The sequence below is a fragment of the Elephas maximus genome, chromosome 3, assembly GCF_024166365.1.
Source record: "Elephas maximus indicus isolate mEleMax1 chromosome 3, mEleMax1 primary haplotype, whole genome shotgun sequence".
In the NCBI taxonomy this organism is placed as follows: Eukaryota; Metazoa; Chordata; class Mammalia; order Proboscidea; family Elephantidae; genus Elephas; species Elephas maximus.
The window spans coordinates 26,743,939-26,760,859 of record NC_064821.1 but is presented as its reverse complement, the minus strand read 5'-3'; the positions used below and the strand labels follow the sequence as shown (position 1 = coordinate 26,760,859).

The 16,921-nt window shown below is 39.0% G+C and overlaps 1 protein-coding gene across 1 annotated transcript; it reads left to right on the top strand.

Moving 5' to 3' along the window:
- Positions 1-2,973: 2,973 nt before the first annotated feature.
- LOC126071609 (olfactory receptor 7G2-like) lies at positions 2,974-3,909 on the top strand. The gene has a single exon (XM_049875813.1). The coding sequence runs from the start codon at positions 2,974-2,976 to the stop codon at positions 3,907-3,909; it is 936 nt and encodes a 311-aa protein (XP_049731770.1).
- The last annotated feature ends 13,012 nt before the right edge of the window (positions 3,910-16,921 follow it).

Sequence of the window (16,921 nt, the reverse complement as noted above, 5' to 3'; positions counted from 1 at the left end):
AAGTCTAGTCTCTGTTCTGTAGAGTGCACTGGTTGGTGGGCTCAGCAGCCATACCATAGGCACCCAATTATTTTAACTGTAAGAACTGGGAGGCACCACTTATCCATGGACCCCCTGTCAAGAGTGACTTGGTGGTATGGGTGGAGCCACCAGTCCTTAGGTCCCTGCTATGAGTAGGTGAGGTCCCTGTTTAATATGCAGAGCAGTGTCAAACATCAAAAACCGGCCTCTCCACTGCACAGCTGAAACAGTTATAGTCAAACCTCAAGGACATTCACCCTTGAAATATATTTACGAGATCCTTTCTGCTGTACTGGGGCCACCTGGGTCCATGCAGGGATGAAAGACTTTCAAAATCTGTGGACTGCTTGTGCCTGGACAGGAGCTGCTTCTGCTCTAAGTTTTCAGATTAGGGAAGCCGGCAGATTATTATTCCCCCTTTTTGTCAATTTGTTCCTTCTCCCAGGCCAGGTGAATGGCTCAGGGAGTGCAGCAGGATGTAACTCAGGCCCAGGGAAATCAACTGTCGCTGAAGCTGGCTGCGGCAAAGGGAGGAGGGATCAGATAGATGGGGGAGAATTCTTTCACAAGGAGGAGCTATTAGATCTGCACTGTAAATTAGACAAAATCACTTATCTTGTTCCGAGAGTGCTCTTATATCTCAGATTCCAAAGGCGTACATGGGTTCTACATGCTGACTTCGACCGCCAGGGGTCTTGCTAGGGAATTGGGGCTGCACCCCACAGAGTCAGGTCCGACAACTTCTCGCTGCTTCTGCACTGTCTCTCCCTCCCCTTGTCACTCAGTCCGATTTCTTAACTTTGCCTTTGATATTCAGGGTTCCTAGCTTGTCATATATATAATTGAATCACTTGTTTTAGGGGGTCTTTGTTGTAAGAGGGGCCACTGGAGGCATCGGGCTCCTCTGCCAACTTGGCCGTGCCTACTCTCTGAGCCCAGGTATATCTTATTATGTTTTATCTATTATTGCACATATTTGAAGTGAATGGAGTTAAGATGGCAACGGGTAACACTACAATGCCAACTTGTCTCAAGTTGATTTTAATATATCAAATAACCATAGATTAAATTTCTTTACCTATAGAAATAGTGGTAAAATAAGTTCATAAACACATGAAAATATTGAATTAAAAAAAAACGACAAGTTTCTAAGTGAATATTCACTTAAAACACAATCTTCATCTGTTAAATTTTGGTTAAAATCTAACAAAATTTACTGAATATGGATAAACCACATTTTTAATGTTGTTCGTGTCACATTATAATTTCTCACAACTCTATTAAAAATCAAAAGCCCTGATTCCAACCCACGGCCTCCCAATATAAAGAAAAATGTATGTTAAACTAATGTAAGGAAGTTGGAAAAGGTGGTTATAGAATTCTAAACAGGGAGTAACAGATCTAGATCTGCTTATATTGATCAGGGGCAAAACTGATCAGGGGATAGGCTAGAATATCCTTTTAAAATACACAAAAGATAGGCTAAGTTTCAGGAAACAGTCATTATTCTTAGAAGAAACACTCCTGAGTTTGCATTTCTACATTATATTAGCTATATTTATATATTTTCATATTCACGCATATAAAAAAAAACTGTACTTAACCAAAACCAAACCAAACCCACTGCCATCGAGTCGATTCCGACTCATACACACCTAATATTGAATTTGGTTTTCCTGATACCGTTGATTAGATAGAGATGTCCTTTGTTGTACCTAAGAAGAAAAGATCGGAATCCAATTGGAAAATGATGATGGGTCCGCGTATACAATGTATGTGACATGGAGGTGAGCACAACAGGTGCAGTGAAGTGAATGGCATGAAGCTGGTCTCATAGGAAATCAACAATCCTGAACTCCACCTTCTAAAGTCTTGGTCTTCTAGGATTTTTACTGCCTTGCAATCAGAATGACAATAAATGTGTTGGGCTAATGAGGAGCTTTGGATATTGAGCCTCCAGGGATAGAGAGACTCCAAATAGGCTGCCTGGAACATCTCACTTTAGAGTTCTTCCCCTGTAAGGACACATGACCCTCTTCTCAGAGATGACCCTTTTTGCCCAGGAGTCTATTGCTTCACTCAGACTCTCTGTCCTTCCTGAGGACATATCTTCTGTCTTCTGCATCCAGAGCAGATGTCAGGTATCATTCCTCAGCCAGCCAGGTGACCTAAAGTCCCCTAGTTAAAATTTGGAAAGTTAGTGTTTGAAAAGGGCATCCAGGAGAATGATGCATGTGAAGAGAGTACATGCAGGAAATGACTGGAACCAAGTCTTCCATGGGAATCTTGCTTGTCTGTCTTTTACTTGCCAGGTTTTCTTAGAACTTTGCACCAATATCAAAGAGTTCTCATTCTGCTAGTCTCTTGCTCTGTCTCTACAACTGCAAGGATGATTTTCCTGTTGAGCGGAAGCCTAACCTTTGTCAAACAAGATGACCGTTACAAAATTTTCTGACATTTACTTGCGATCTTGTGGTGGTAATGGCAGAGGAGGGTTTGTCAGCTCCATCTTATTTTCCTGGTTCTTAGTACATGTTTGTATTATCTCCATTGCCCTTTCTGATCTTTGGGGAAGGAGATGGAGACCCAGATTGACTTATCAGGCTGCCTTCTAAGTCTATCTATTTCTATTTATAAAATTACTAAATATTTAAAATGATCATAAAAGCACGGATAGTGTAATAAGAAAATAACCATTCACACCCCTTTCCAGAAGAAATTAATGTTGACATTCTGCTAGATTAGCTTCAGGTCTTTTTTTTTTATTATTATTTTTGAATAACCAAATAATACGCATACAGAATTTACCACTTTTGTATCCCCCTCCATTCCTCTTCTTCCTTCCCCAAGATAATGTTTGCCTCTGGTGATGCTGCTACTGCTGCTGTTGGTCCAGTGACCACACATTTGATTGTCTTGTCACCCAGTCATCCCATCAGATTCATCAACAATATGGAACCCAGGAACCAAACAAGTGTTTCAAAATTTCTTCTCCTGGGACTGACAGAAGATCCAGAACTGCAGCTTCTCCTCTTTAGCCTATTCCTGACCATGTACATGGTCACTGTCCTTGGAAATCTGCTCATTGTCCTTACTGTCAGCTCTGACTCCTACCTGCACACTCCCATGTACTTCTTTGTCTCCAATCTGTCCATTACTGACATCTGTTTAAGTACAACTACCATCCCAAAGACACTGGTGAATATCAAGACGCAGAATCAGAGCATCACTTATACAGGCTGCCTCAATCAGATTTTCTTTGTCCAGGTTTTTTGTGGTTTTGAAAATTTTCTTCTTGCAGCTATGGCCTATGATCGCTATGTGGCCATTTGTCACCCACTGAAGTACACAGTCGTCATGAACCCCTGCTTCTGCAGACTGCTAGTTCTACTTTCTTTGTTCATCAGTATGGTGGATGCACTGCTCCACAGTCTGATGGTTTTGCAGCTGTCCTTTTGCACAGATCTTGAAATCCCTCAGTTCTTCTGTGAACTTCCTCAGGTCCTCAAGCTCGCCTGCTCCAGTACCCTCATCAATAACATCCTGATATATTTTGTGGCTTGCATATTGGGTGGTGTTCCTCTCTCTGGGATCATATTCTCTTACACTCGAATTATCTCCTCCGTTTTAAGAATGCCTTCAGCTGATGGAAAGCATAAAGCTTTTTCCACCTGTGGGTCTCACCTCTCCATTGTTTCTTTATTTTATGGGACATCTGTTGGTGTGTACCTCAGTTCTGCATTTGCACTCTTTCCCAAGAGGACTGCAGTAGCCTCAGTGATGTACATTGTGATCCCTCAAATGATGAATCCTTTTATCTACAGCCTAAGGAACAGGGACATAAAAGTAAGCTTGAGAAAACTCATTGGTAGGATGCCTTCTATTTAGTGATGTGTCATCTGTGCCAATTCACTAATTATACTAAGACCTATCACTGATAAACTCTCCCTGCTGGTCAGCATCAGCATCAACAGCACATAGTTTCATCATCTACAAAATGGTAATTATATTTTCTCAGGGGTTTTAGATGATTGTAAAATATTTGAACATCACCAGTGAAAAAGACTTTGGTGCTAATAATTAAAAGAATCTCAGGCACTAATATGCTCAAAAAATGAAAAGGGCTATCTTTCATTAGAAAGACTTCAGAGATAGGGAATGTACAGGAATAGGACAGTAGGGCTTCATTAGTCCTACATGTGGTGGCTTCATCCCAGGACTAATTTCCTTCATGGTCTCTGGATTTTTGTAGCAGATGCAGATATAATACCACACACAATACTCAGAGAGAGAACTTACTGTCCTTCCTAGGCCTATTGTTAATAGACTTTTTGATGCAGTCATCAGAAGACATGCCTCCTGTAGTAGGTTAGGTGGTTGCCCCCAAAATGGTATTTCCACGTCCTCATTCTTGGATCCTGTGAATATTACTGACATGATAAGAGGGTTACTGTTACCTTAATTGGACCAAGGGTCTTGGCAGAGAGGGAGATTAAGCCTGGATTATCCTCATGGGCCTAATTGCAATCACACATAGTCTTATAACATAGTGCAGAAGACACAGAGAAAAGCAGGAGGCAATGCGACCATAGAAGTAGAGGTTGGAGTGATATGGTCACAGGCCAAGGAACACCTGGAGCCACCAAGCTCTTTCTGGAACTGGAAGAGGCAATGAATGGATTCTCCACTAGACTCTTCTAAGTAGTATGCCTCTGCTGACACCTTTGTTTCTGACTTCCAGCCTTCAGAACCGTGAGATAATAAATTTCTCTTTTTAAGCAATCAACTTTTTGGTAATTTTTTATGGCAGCCAAAGGAAACTAATATACTCTCCCATCACCAATGAGAATAGGAGCATATGCCCCTTCTTAATCTAATTCCCAATACTGGGGAAAATGGTCATTATATGAGACTTAAGCTGACCGTTTGGAGTGCAATTCCATTGGGAAGTCAACCCAAACCACTACAAGCACTTAATACAGCACCTCCCACATAGTAAGTACTCAGTAAAACTGAACTAGTATCATTGTGTTCCATTTCTTGCCAATATTCACAAGTTATGCAATCCTTTTGCTCTCACATATTTTTGCACTTGCATCAGTAATTATATTTGCTTGCCTTTATTTTAACATCTATCACAGGCTTTTTCTAGTCTTAATTATATAGTCAAATGAATAATTCTTGGGTAGGCATGATAAAAGCTGGTAATATTTTTCTGGCACCTTGTTTGGTTTGACTTCTCCTAACTAATTTATTGAAAAGAACTGATGTGAGTTCTACATTTCTCCTTAGTCACCTTGTCTTGCTGTGCTTCTTACTCTTCTCTGGCGCAGTCTACAGACTCCATTTGAGTAAAATTAATCAAATCACTAGAGTTTTAGAGTATTGGCTACTATCTTGGACCTCTTGTCCAAAACGTTTTAATCTTTTGGTGATCCTATTATTTTCTGCTCTGAATTTTATTTTTTCTTGATATCCTGTGTTTTCATTAATGGAAGTATGCTGAGTCATGGAGTGTGTTTAAATTTTTGGTTGATAATATGGATTTTGACAAATATTATCTGGCACTACATGGTTATAATAATAAACCTGTTGCATTCTCAAGCCTACTGATTGATGGGTGACTGTCTGTCCCAGTGAGTTTTGGTTGCTGAAAATACGGTGGGGCACCTTCCATTGCATGGGGGAACTTCTGGTTTTCCAAAGGCGACACTCAAAAAAAGTAATACAATTCCCACCCTCTCCCCAACCAAAAAAAAAAAAATTCAGGAAACCAGAAATATTCTTACAAGGCTTATCTAGGAGGTACAAAGGCCAAAAGACATAAAATTTTAATCCAATCACACTTCCTGATTGCACTTCCTTACTTGCAAGCCTCGTACTCCAGGTATTTTGCTTCAACTAGGTTTCTTTCACCTTTTGCTATTAGGCAAGACCTCACTGAAGGGCAGCAAATACTTGCAGTGAGAAAACCATACTCCCAAAGAACTCCAGAGGCATAAAAAGTAGTTGGGATATCGTATGTCCATAGGGCAGCAAAAGGGTGATGTCTCTTTATGAGGGAAATAGTTTTTCTATGAACAAGATCTTTACTTTGAGGAAGATATGTTGAGTGTAAAATAGGACAGGAGAAAAGGTAAATTGGCAAGATTAAGGAGACGACTTTTCCCACAACTACAAAAAAGCTGGACTAGAAGTCATAATCCTCTCTATGCATGTGGAGGCGAGAGCAACAGGGGCCTCAGAGGAGAGCCAAGGGAGTGCAAGAAAGTCTTCTGTTCATCAAAGAGGGTAGAAGGTTCAGGGGAGGGGTTATGTTTAGTAACATTCCTGGAGGACAGACACCTAACGTATCTTCTAGTGCTGAGCTTCCTCCATTGATGTCCGCAGAACTCCTGCAGTGATGAGCCACCTGAGACCCTGTTCATATGGCAGATTTCTGGACCTCACCCAAGAACTACTACCTTATAATCTCTGGGGAGACAGATGAAGGATGATTGTTTTTAATAAGTTCTTTTTGGGATCCTGATGTGCTCAAGTCTGAGAAGCATGACTTTCATATTAGAAGACCATAGGAGAATGTGTTTAGAATCTGGAGTATGAAAGACCTTTCCTCAGTTTTACTTGTTAAAATATCATATACAAATTAGTGTGTGAAATGTGTCTGTAGTTCTTAAAAAGTAGCAAGATAATGACAAAATATATATCTGTCAGGGATTGAAGTATAAAGAAAAAAATCCCCCCAAAAATGTGTGTATCAGTTGGACTGGGCCATGATTTCTGGTATTGTGTGATTTTCCTACACGTTGTAAATCCTGTCTCTATGATGTTAATGAGAGAGGATGGGCAGCAGTTGTGTTAGACAGGACTCAACCTATAAGATTAGATTGTGTCTTGAGGCAATCTCTTGGGATATAAAAGAGAGATGCAAACAGAGAGACAGGGGAACCTCATACCACCAAGAAAGCAGTGCCAGGAGCAGAGCATGTCCTTTGGACACAGGTTTCCTGTGCAGAGAAACTCCTAGCCCAAGGGAAGATTGACGAGAAGGCCAACCCAGAGAGAAAACTTTCCCCTGGTGCTGACACCCCGAAATTGGACTTTGAGCCTACTTTACTGTGAAGAAATAAATTTCTCTTTGTTAAAGCCATCCACTTGCGGTATTTCTGTTATAGCAGCACTAGATGACTAAGACAATACTTATCACCAGATGAATAAATAAAGCATTATCGTCACCACAGCATGCACTTGAGCAGTCTCCCAATCATATCACACTCCTCACCTCCTGAACTCTGTATCATTTCTTTGATGTTCTTTTATTAGGTGAGTCCTATGAAATTGCCAGGATTTGAGAGTATTTGTCCTACACATACTGACATTTTCATAGGATATAACTGCACCTTTTTATCACCCCCGTATATATCTATTAAACAAATCTGACTCTTTTTGAACTTGTTAGAAATCTAGCCATTTTTTCTTTCTTTTTTTTTTTTAGCTGTAATAAAATACTCATCACATAAATTACCATTGAAAACATTAAAAAAACTACAATTCAACAGCACTAAGTAAATTCCAATTTTGTGCAACAATCACCACTACCCGGCTCCAGAACTTTTTCATCCCCTAAAAGGAAACCCTGTTATCTATTAGTCAGTCACTCTCCAATCCTTTCTCTCCCCAACTCTGGCAACCACTTATCTTCTTTCTGTCTCTATAGCTTTCTCTAATCTGTTATTCCATACAAATAAAATTTTATAATATGTGGACTTTTGTGTCTGGTAGCATAATTTCAAGGCTCTTTTATGTTATAGCATGCATCAGTACTTCATTCCTTTTTGTAGTTGAGTAATATACCATTGTATGGTTTTCTCACATTTTGTTTATCCATTCATCTGTTGATGGGCATTTGAGTTGTTTTTACTTTTTATATTTTATGAATAATAAAGCTATAAATATTTCTGTATGTTTTTGTGTAGACATATGTTTTCATATCTCTTGGATGTATACCTAGGAATGGAATTGCTGTGTCAAATGATAACTTTATATTTATCCATTTGGGAAACTGCCAGATTATTTTTCAAAATAGCTGTACCATTTTAAAATCCCCCAAGCATTTTATGAGGTTTCCCATTTCTTTGCAACCTTACCAACACTTGTTATTTTCACTTATCATTATTTATTGTTATTATTATTTTTATAAGCCCTCTATGTGGCCCAATTTGTTCATAGCTGTTAACCTAAAGGTTGGCAGTTCAAATCCACTCATTGGCACCACAGAAGAAAGGCCTGTCAATCTGCTTTAATGCCATTCTACTCTGTAACACATGAGGTCATCATGAGTGCAAACTGAGAAATTATTATTCTTATTACTATTATTATTACCATACAAGTGGGTGTGACGTGGTATCTCATTGTGAATTTTATTTTCATTTTCCTGATGACTACTGATGTTGAGCATTATTTTAGGTGCTTGTTGGCAATATGTATAACTTCTTTGGAAAAATATTTGTTCAAATTCTTTTCTCATATTTTTATAGGGTTTATCTTTTTGTTGTTGAATTTTAAAAATTCATGACATACTCTTGATATTAAACTCTTATCAGATATATGATTTGTAAATATTTTTCCCATTTTATGGTTGCCTCTTCACTCTCTTGATAATGTAAGTGGATGAACAAACATATTTAATGTTCATGAATTCCAATATAACTACCTTTTTGTTTGTGATCTGTGCTTTCTTAAGAAATTATTTCTTAATCCAAGTTCATGAAAATTTGTCTCTATGTTGTCTTCGAAGAGGTTTTCAGTTTTAGGCCTTATATTTTTTGATCCACTTTGACTTAACTTTTCTGTATGGTATGAGGCAAGGATTCACCTTTATTTTGATTTATTTATTTTGTGTGTGGCTATCCAGTTGTCTTAATACCATTTATTGAAGAGATTTTTGTTTCCCTATTGAATGGATCTGGTCCTAAATACTTAATCTGCATGTATGAATTCTCCACGTTAGTTGTTTTTCCCATCACTGTGTTTTTGAAATTCAAACCTGTGATTGGGAGTAACACTATCTCTTTTATTTTCAATGCTTCATACTTTCACATTATGTAAAGTAACATCACAAAAGTTCTCCTTTTTTGATGTTGACAGAAATTTTGCTAGTTAGTTTTTTGCTTTTATGAATAAAGCTATTTCAATATTCTCGTACATGTCTCCTGGTGGAAATAAGCAAGAATATTATACTTGAGGAGAAGTAGGTTATTGGACACAGGGGAACACCATTTTTATTTGGGTAACTTTAAAGAGTTTTCACAAGCGGCAGAGCTAATTTACACTCTGACCAGATGTGCCTTGCATCCACATAATCAACACATATTCTTGTAGTCTAATAATCTGGTGGATGTAGACTATTATTCAACTGACAAACATTTCTCTTATTATGAAGGTGAGAGTCGTCTCACATGCTATGGGGCATTACCTTTCCCCTTTTGGAATATCTGTTTATGATATTTCTACCGAATAGCTTTTTTCTTATTAATTTATAAGATTTCTTTATTTAATTGGGATGTTAATGCTTTATCAGTTATATGCCTTGCAAACTTCTTTAGGTGTGTGGCTTGTTTTGCATACCCTTTAGTGCTTTGGTGATGAACACAAGTGTTTTCACTCTATTTCTCTCCAGCCTTTTCTCTTGTTCTGCTCAAGAATGTCCTGGAGGGTCAGTGGAGGCTCTCTTTTGGATTGTATCACAACTCACTTTCTCCCTCTGCCCAGTCCTACCTTCTTCAGTTTTCTTTCAAGATGCTAATCTCAGCAGCACTAACAAAGCATTGGCATGCTAATTGTGCTTCCCAAGAGAACACAACTTGATGCAATAGAAAAACATGGAAAGTTAGATGGTGATAAGTGCTGTGGAAAATATAAATCAGGAAAGAGAGGAAGAAAATAAGGTGGCATTGCAATTTAGATAGTGGGCCAGTAGAAACTTCACAGAGAAGCTGACTTGTGAGTAAAGACCTAAAGAAGAGTGGAAGTAAACGCTGTTATATGGACAAAGGACCAACTATGCATTCCTGGAATTAAACCAAATTTGACAGAAAGCATTATCTTTTTTCAACTTTGCTGGATTTGATTTTTTGAAATTTTGTTAGTAATTTTGCAGTAATAATAGTTGTTGTTGTCATTAGGTGCCATAGACTCAGTTCCAACTCACGGTGATCCCATGTATAACAGAACAAAACACTGCCTAATCCTACACCATCCTCACAATCATTGCTGTGTTTGAGCCCACTGTTGCAGCCACTGTGTCAATTCATCTCGTTGAGGTCTTCCTCTTTCTCTCTGACCCTCTACATTACCAAGTATGATGTCCTTCTCCAGGGACTGGTCCCTACTGATAACATTTCCAAAGTGGGTGAGAAGTCTTGCCATTCTTGCTTCTAAGGAGCATTCTGGCTGTACTCCCTCCCAGACAGATTTGATTGTTCTTCTGCAAGACCATGTTGTTGTTCCGTTAGGTGCCGTCGAGTCGGTTCCGACTCACAGTAACCCTACGCACAACAGAAGGAAACACTACCCGGTCCTGTGCCATCCTCACAGTTGCTGCTATGCTTGAACCCATTGTTGCAGCCACTGTGTCAATCCATCTCATTGAGGGTCTTCTTCTTTTTCACTGACCCTCTACTTAGCCAAGCATGATGTCCTTCTCCAGGGGCTGATCCCTCCTGACAACATGTGCTAAGTATGTGAGATGTAGTCGCGTCATCCTTGCTTCTAAGGGGTATTCTGTTTGTACTTCTTCCAAGACAAAGTCCATGGCATATTCAACATTCTTCACCACATCCATAATTCAAAGGCATCAATTCTTCTTCTGTCTTCCTTATTCATTGCCCAGCTTTTGCATGTATATGAGGTGATTGAAAATACCACGGCTGTGTCAGGCCCACCTAAGTCCTCAAAGAGATTTCTTTGGTTTTTAACAATTCAAAGAGGTCTTTTGCAGCAGATTTGTCCAATGAAATATGTCCTTTGATTTCTTGACTGTTGCTTCCATGGGCACTGATTGTAGATCCAAGTAAAATGAAATTCTTAACAACCAATTCTTTTCAGTACAGTGACTCTGTGTATTCCTTTCATCTTCTTTTGATGCTTCCTGTGTCGTTCAATATTTTGTCCAAAGAATCCTTCAATATAGCAACTTGAGGCTTGAATTTTTTCTTCAGTTCTTTCAGCTTGAGAAATGTTAACCATGTTCTTCCCTTTTGGTTTTGTAACTCCTGGTCTTTGCGTATGTCATTATAATACTTAACTTTGTTTTCTCAATATTTTCTCAGTTTATCATGATGTTGTTTATTGGTCCAGTTGTGAGGATTTTTGCTTTCTTTATATTGAGGTGTAGTCCATACTAAGGTGATGATACTCTTTGATCTTCATTAGTAAGTGCTTCACGTCGGCTTCACTTTCAGCAAGGAAGGTTATGTCCTTGGGATATCGTAGGTTGTTAATGAGCCTTCCACCAATCCTAATGTTAAATTCTTCATATAGTGCAGCTTCTTGGATTATTTGTTCAGTTTACAGATTGAATAAGTATTGTGAAAGAATTCAACCATGACACACATCTTTCCTGATTTTAAACCATGCAGTATCCCCTTGTTCTGTTCAAATGACTGCCTCTTGATCTATTTACAGGCTTCTCATGAACATAAGTAAGTGTTCTAGAATTCCCATTTGTTTCAGGTTGGGTTCTATATAAGGAAAACCAGTGGAAAAAAAATATATATATGTATGTATATATGTACATATATACATGCATATATGCACATACGTATATGTACATGTATATGTGTGTATATATGTGTATATATATATACATTTAGAGAGAGAGAGGCTTAACTCAAGGAAATGTCTCACACGATTGGAGAGGCTGGCAAGTCCCAAGTCTGTGGGTCAGGATTTAGGCTAGAGGCTTATCCTGATTCACATTGCTGCAGGGGCTAGCAAACCCAAGATTGGCAGGTATGCTTCTACTTCAAGTCCTAAAAACCTGAGGTCAGATGATGAGGAGCCAGATGCAAGATCCAGAGTGAGAGCCTTGCTGGAACATCCATTTACATACTGGAGGCAAGCCACACCCTCAATGAAACTCCCTTTCCACATGTTGGCTGCTTATAGCAGATCTCATGATGGAGCTGATTACGTCATTACATAACTGTCAAACTACATCATAGCTGTGAACCCACTGAGAATTAAGGACCAGCCAAGTTGACACACCACTTTAACCATCACATCATTCTTCACAATGCTATCCATAATTTGTTATGATCCACACAGTCAAATGCTTTTGCATAGTCAATAAAACACAGGTAAACATTTTTTCTGGTATTCTCTGCTTTCAGCCAAGATCCATCCGACATCACCAATGATAACTTCTGTGCCTAGTCCTCTTCTGAATCAGGCCTGAATTTTTGGCAGTTCCCACATAATGTACTGCTACACCTGCTTTTGAATGATCTTCAACAAAATTTTACTTGTGTGCATTATTAACGATATTGTTTGAGAATGTCTGCATTCTGTTGTATCACCCTTCTTTGGAATGGATACAAATATGGACCTCTTCCAGTTAATTGGCCAAGTAGCTGTCTTCCAAATTTCTTGGCTTAGATGAGTGAGTGCTTCCAGCATTGAATCCGTTTGTTGAAACATCTCAATTGGTATTCCATCAATACCTGCGGCCTTTTTTTTTCAACAATGCCTCCAGCATAGCTTGGACTTCTTTCTTTGGTACCATTGGTTGCTGTTCATATGCTACCTCCTGAAATGGCTGAACATGAACCAATTCTTTTTGGTGTAGTGACTCTGTGTATTCCTTCTATCTTCTTTTGACGGTTCCTGCATCATTCAATATTTTGTCCACAGAATCCTTCAATATAGGAACTCGAGGCTTGAATTTTCCTTCAGTTCTTTCAGCTTGAGAAATGTTAACCATGTTTTTTCCTTCTGGTTTTCAAACTCCAGGTCTTTGCCCATGTCATTATAACGCTTAACTTTGTCCTCTTAAGCTGCCCTTTGAAAGCTTCTGTTCAGCTCTTTTACTTCAGCTTTTGCTTTAGCTACTTGACATTCAAGAGCAAGTTTCAGAGTCTGTTCTGAGACGAATTTTTTTCTTTTCTTTGTTTCCTACCTTTTTAATGACCTTTTGCTTTCTTCCTGCATGATGTCCTTGCACAAATTGTCTGGTCTTCAGTCATTGGAGTTCAATGCATGAAACCTATCTCAAGATGGTCTCTAAATTCAGGTGGGACATAAACAATGACGTACTTTGGCTCTCATAGACTTATTTTAATTTTCTTCAACTTCATTTTTAACTTGCATATGAGCAGTTGATGGTCTATCCTGCACTCTGCCCCTGGCCTTTTTCTGACTGATGATATTGAGCTTCTCCATCATCTCTTTCCACAGATGTAGTCAATTTGATTTCTATGCATTCCATCTGGTGTGGTCAATATGTTTATGTTGTTGTTGTTAAGTGCTGTCCAGTCAATTCCAACTCATAGTGACCCTATGCACAGTAGAATGAAACACTGCCTGGTCCTGCACCATCCTCACAGTCGTTGTTAGGCTTGAAAACATTGTTGCAGCCACTGTGTCAATCCATCTGTTGAGAGTCTTCCTCTGTTTCGCTGACCCTCTACTTTACCAAGCATGATGTCTTTCTCCAGGGACTGATCCTTCCTGACAACACGTCCAACGCATGTGAGACGCAGTCTCGCCATTCTCGCTTCTAAGGAGCACTCTGATTGTACGTCTTCCAAGTCAGATTTGTTCATTCTTTTGACAGTCCACGGTATATTCAATATTCTCCACCAACACCACAATTCAAAGGCATCAATTCTTCTTCTATCATCCTTATTCATTGTCCAGCTTTTGCATGCATATGATGCCATTGAAAAAATCATGGCTAGGGTCAGGAGCACATTAGTCTTTAAGGTGACATCTTTTTATAGTCCCCGTTGATGCTGTTGAAAAAGGTACTTGCAATGAAGAAGTCGTTGGCCTTGAAAAATTCTATCATGTGGTCTCTGATGCTGTTTCCATCAAGTTCATATTTTCCAACTACCAATCCTTCTTCTTTGTTTCCAAGTTTCACATTCCGATCACCAGTAATTACGAATGCATTGTGATTGCATGTTTGGTAGATTAAGACTGCAAAAGTTGGTAGAAATCATTTTTTTTTAATCTTTGTCATTAGTGGTTGGTGCATAAATTTGAATAATAGTTGTATTAACTGGCTCTCCTTGGAGGTATATGGATATTATGCCATCACTGACACTGTTGTACTTCAGGGTAGATGTCGAAATGTTTTTTTCCCAATGAATATGACACCATTCTCTTTAATTTTTCAGTTCTGTCATAGTAGACCATATGCCTGTCCTATTCAAAATGGAGTAAGAGTACTTGGAATTTTCTTTTCTTGTGATAACTATGTCTGCTATTGATATCAAAATTACTTTGGCATTATGAAAAGAAATAGATAATATTCCTTCCCTTAAATTTCCTGAAATTGTTCCTTCCTTTAAATTTGTCTGTACTCATGCTCACCAACTCTCTCTTCTCATTTCCATCTGAGGTTAGTCCAATCAGGCTCTTGCTCTGCATGCAACAGAAACTGCTCCTGAGGTGTTACCAAAGTCCTCTACCATGTTATGTACAGACTTCAATTCTCCATCTGTAGTCACCTCGCCTGTCAGCAACATTGGCTAAGTTTAGTCCTCATTGGAATAGCTTCTTCTCCTGGTATAATAGGCTGGATAATTGCCCCAAAGACAAATGGCCTAATCTGTGGGACCTGTAAATATTGCCTTATTAGGGAAAAGGTTCTTTGCAGATGTGATTAAATTATGGTCTTATCCTGGGTTATCTTGAGCTCTAAATGCAATCATGTATGTCTTCATAAGAGACATGAAGAGAGAGATTTGACATATTCAGAAGAGAAGGTAATGTGATGACAGAGGCAGGGATTGGTATGATGGGACCACAAATATAGGGAAGCCTGAAACCAACAGAAGCTCAAAGAGACAACAAATAGATCTGACTGTGGAGTCTCTGGAGGGAGCAATGCTCTGCAAACACCTTGATTTTGGCACAGTAAAAGTAATTTCAGACTTCTAGCCTCTAATGTCATTGTGGAATGACATCAAAGACATCATACATGAAGAAAGCAAGAGGTCATTAAAAAGACAGGAAACAAAGACCAAAATCACTGTCAGAAGAGACTCTGAAACCTGCTCTTGAATGTCAAGTAGCTAAAGCAAAAGAAAAAATAATGAAGTAAAAGAGCTGAACAGGAGATTTCAAAGGGCAGTTTGAGAAGACAAAGTGAAGTATTATAACGACAAGTGCAAAGACCTGAAGATGGAACAACAAAAGGAACGAGCATGTTCTGCATTTCTCAAGCTGAAAGAGATGAAGGAGAACCCAAGCCTTGTGTTGCAATACTGAAGAATTGTATGGGGAAACGTGGGAAACCCTGGTGGCATAATGGTTAAGTGCTACAGCTGCTAACTAAAATGTTGGCAGTTAGAATCCACCAGGCATTCCTTGGAAACTCTATGGGGCAGTTCTGCTCTGTCCTATAGGGTCGTTATGAGTCAGAGTCAATTCAATGGGAATGGGTTTGTTTTTTGATTTGTATGAGTAAAATGTCAAATGACTCAGGAAGCATCAAAAGAAGATGGAAGGAATACAGTCAGTATACCAAAAAAGAATTGGTCTACTTTCAACCCAGGAATCAATGGTACCGAAGAAAGAAGTCCAAGATGTACTGAAGGCATTGGTGAAAAACAAGGCTTCAAGAACTGATGGAATGCCAATTTAGATGTTTCAACAAACAGATGCAGCCTGGAAGTACTCAGTCATCTATGTCAAGAAATTTGAAGACAACTACCTGGCCAACTGACTGGAAGAGATCTATATTTATGCCTATTCCCAAGAAAGGTGATCCAACCGAACGCAGAAATTATTGAACAATATCGTTAATATCACATGCAAGCAAAATTTTCCTGAAGATCATTCAAAAGTAGCTTCAGCAGTGTATCGACAGGGAACTGACAGAAATTCAAACCTGATTCCAGAGAGGATGTGGAGCCAATGATATCATTGCTGATGTCATATGCATCCTGGATGAAAGCAGAGAATACCAGAAGGGTGTTTACCTGTGTTTTATTGACTATGCAAAGGCATTCGATTGTGTGAAACATAACAAATTATGGATAACATTGCAAAGAATGGGAATTTGAGAACACTTAATTGTGCTCACCGGGGACCCGTACATAGATCAAGGGGCAGTCAGTCAAACAGAACAAGGGAATACCGCATAGTGTAAAGTCAGGAAAATGTGTCAGGGTTGTTTCCTTTCACCATAGCTATTCAATCTGTATGCTGAAAAAATAATCCTAAAAGCTGGACTATATGAAGAAGAATGGGGCACAGGATCAGAGGAAGACTCATGTACAACCTGTGTTATGCAGATGACACAACCTTGCTTACTAAAAGTGAAGAGGACTTGAAGCACTTACTCAAGAAGATCAAAGACCACAGCTTTCAGTATGGATTACACATCAACATAAAAAAAAAAAAAATTAAGAAGGCAAAAATCCTCACAACTGGACCAATAAGCAACATCATGATAAACAGGGAAAAGGTTGATGTTGTCAAAGATTTCATTTTACTCGGATTTACAATCAACACCCACAGAGGCAGCAGTCAAGAAATCAAAAGACTCGTTGCATTGGGCAAATCTGCTGCAAAAGACCTCTTTAACGTGTTGAAAAGCAAAGATGTTACCTTGAAGACTAAGGTGCGCCTGACCCAAGCCATGGTGTTTTCAGTTGCCTCCTATGCATGT

Bases quoted from the DNA above. Each gene is read 5' to 3' on its own strand.
- LOC126071609 (XM_049875813.1), top strand. From the start codon at position 2,974: ATGGAACCCAGGAACCAAACAAGTGTTTCAAAATTTCTTCTCCTGGGA.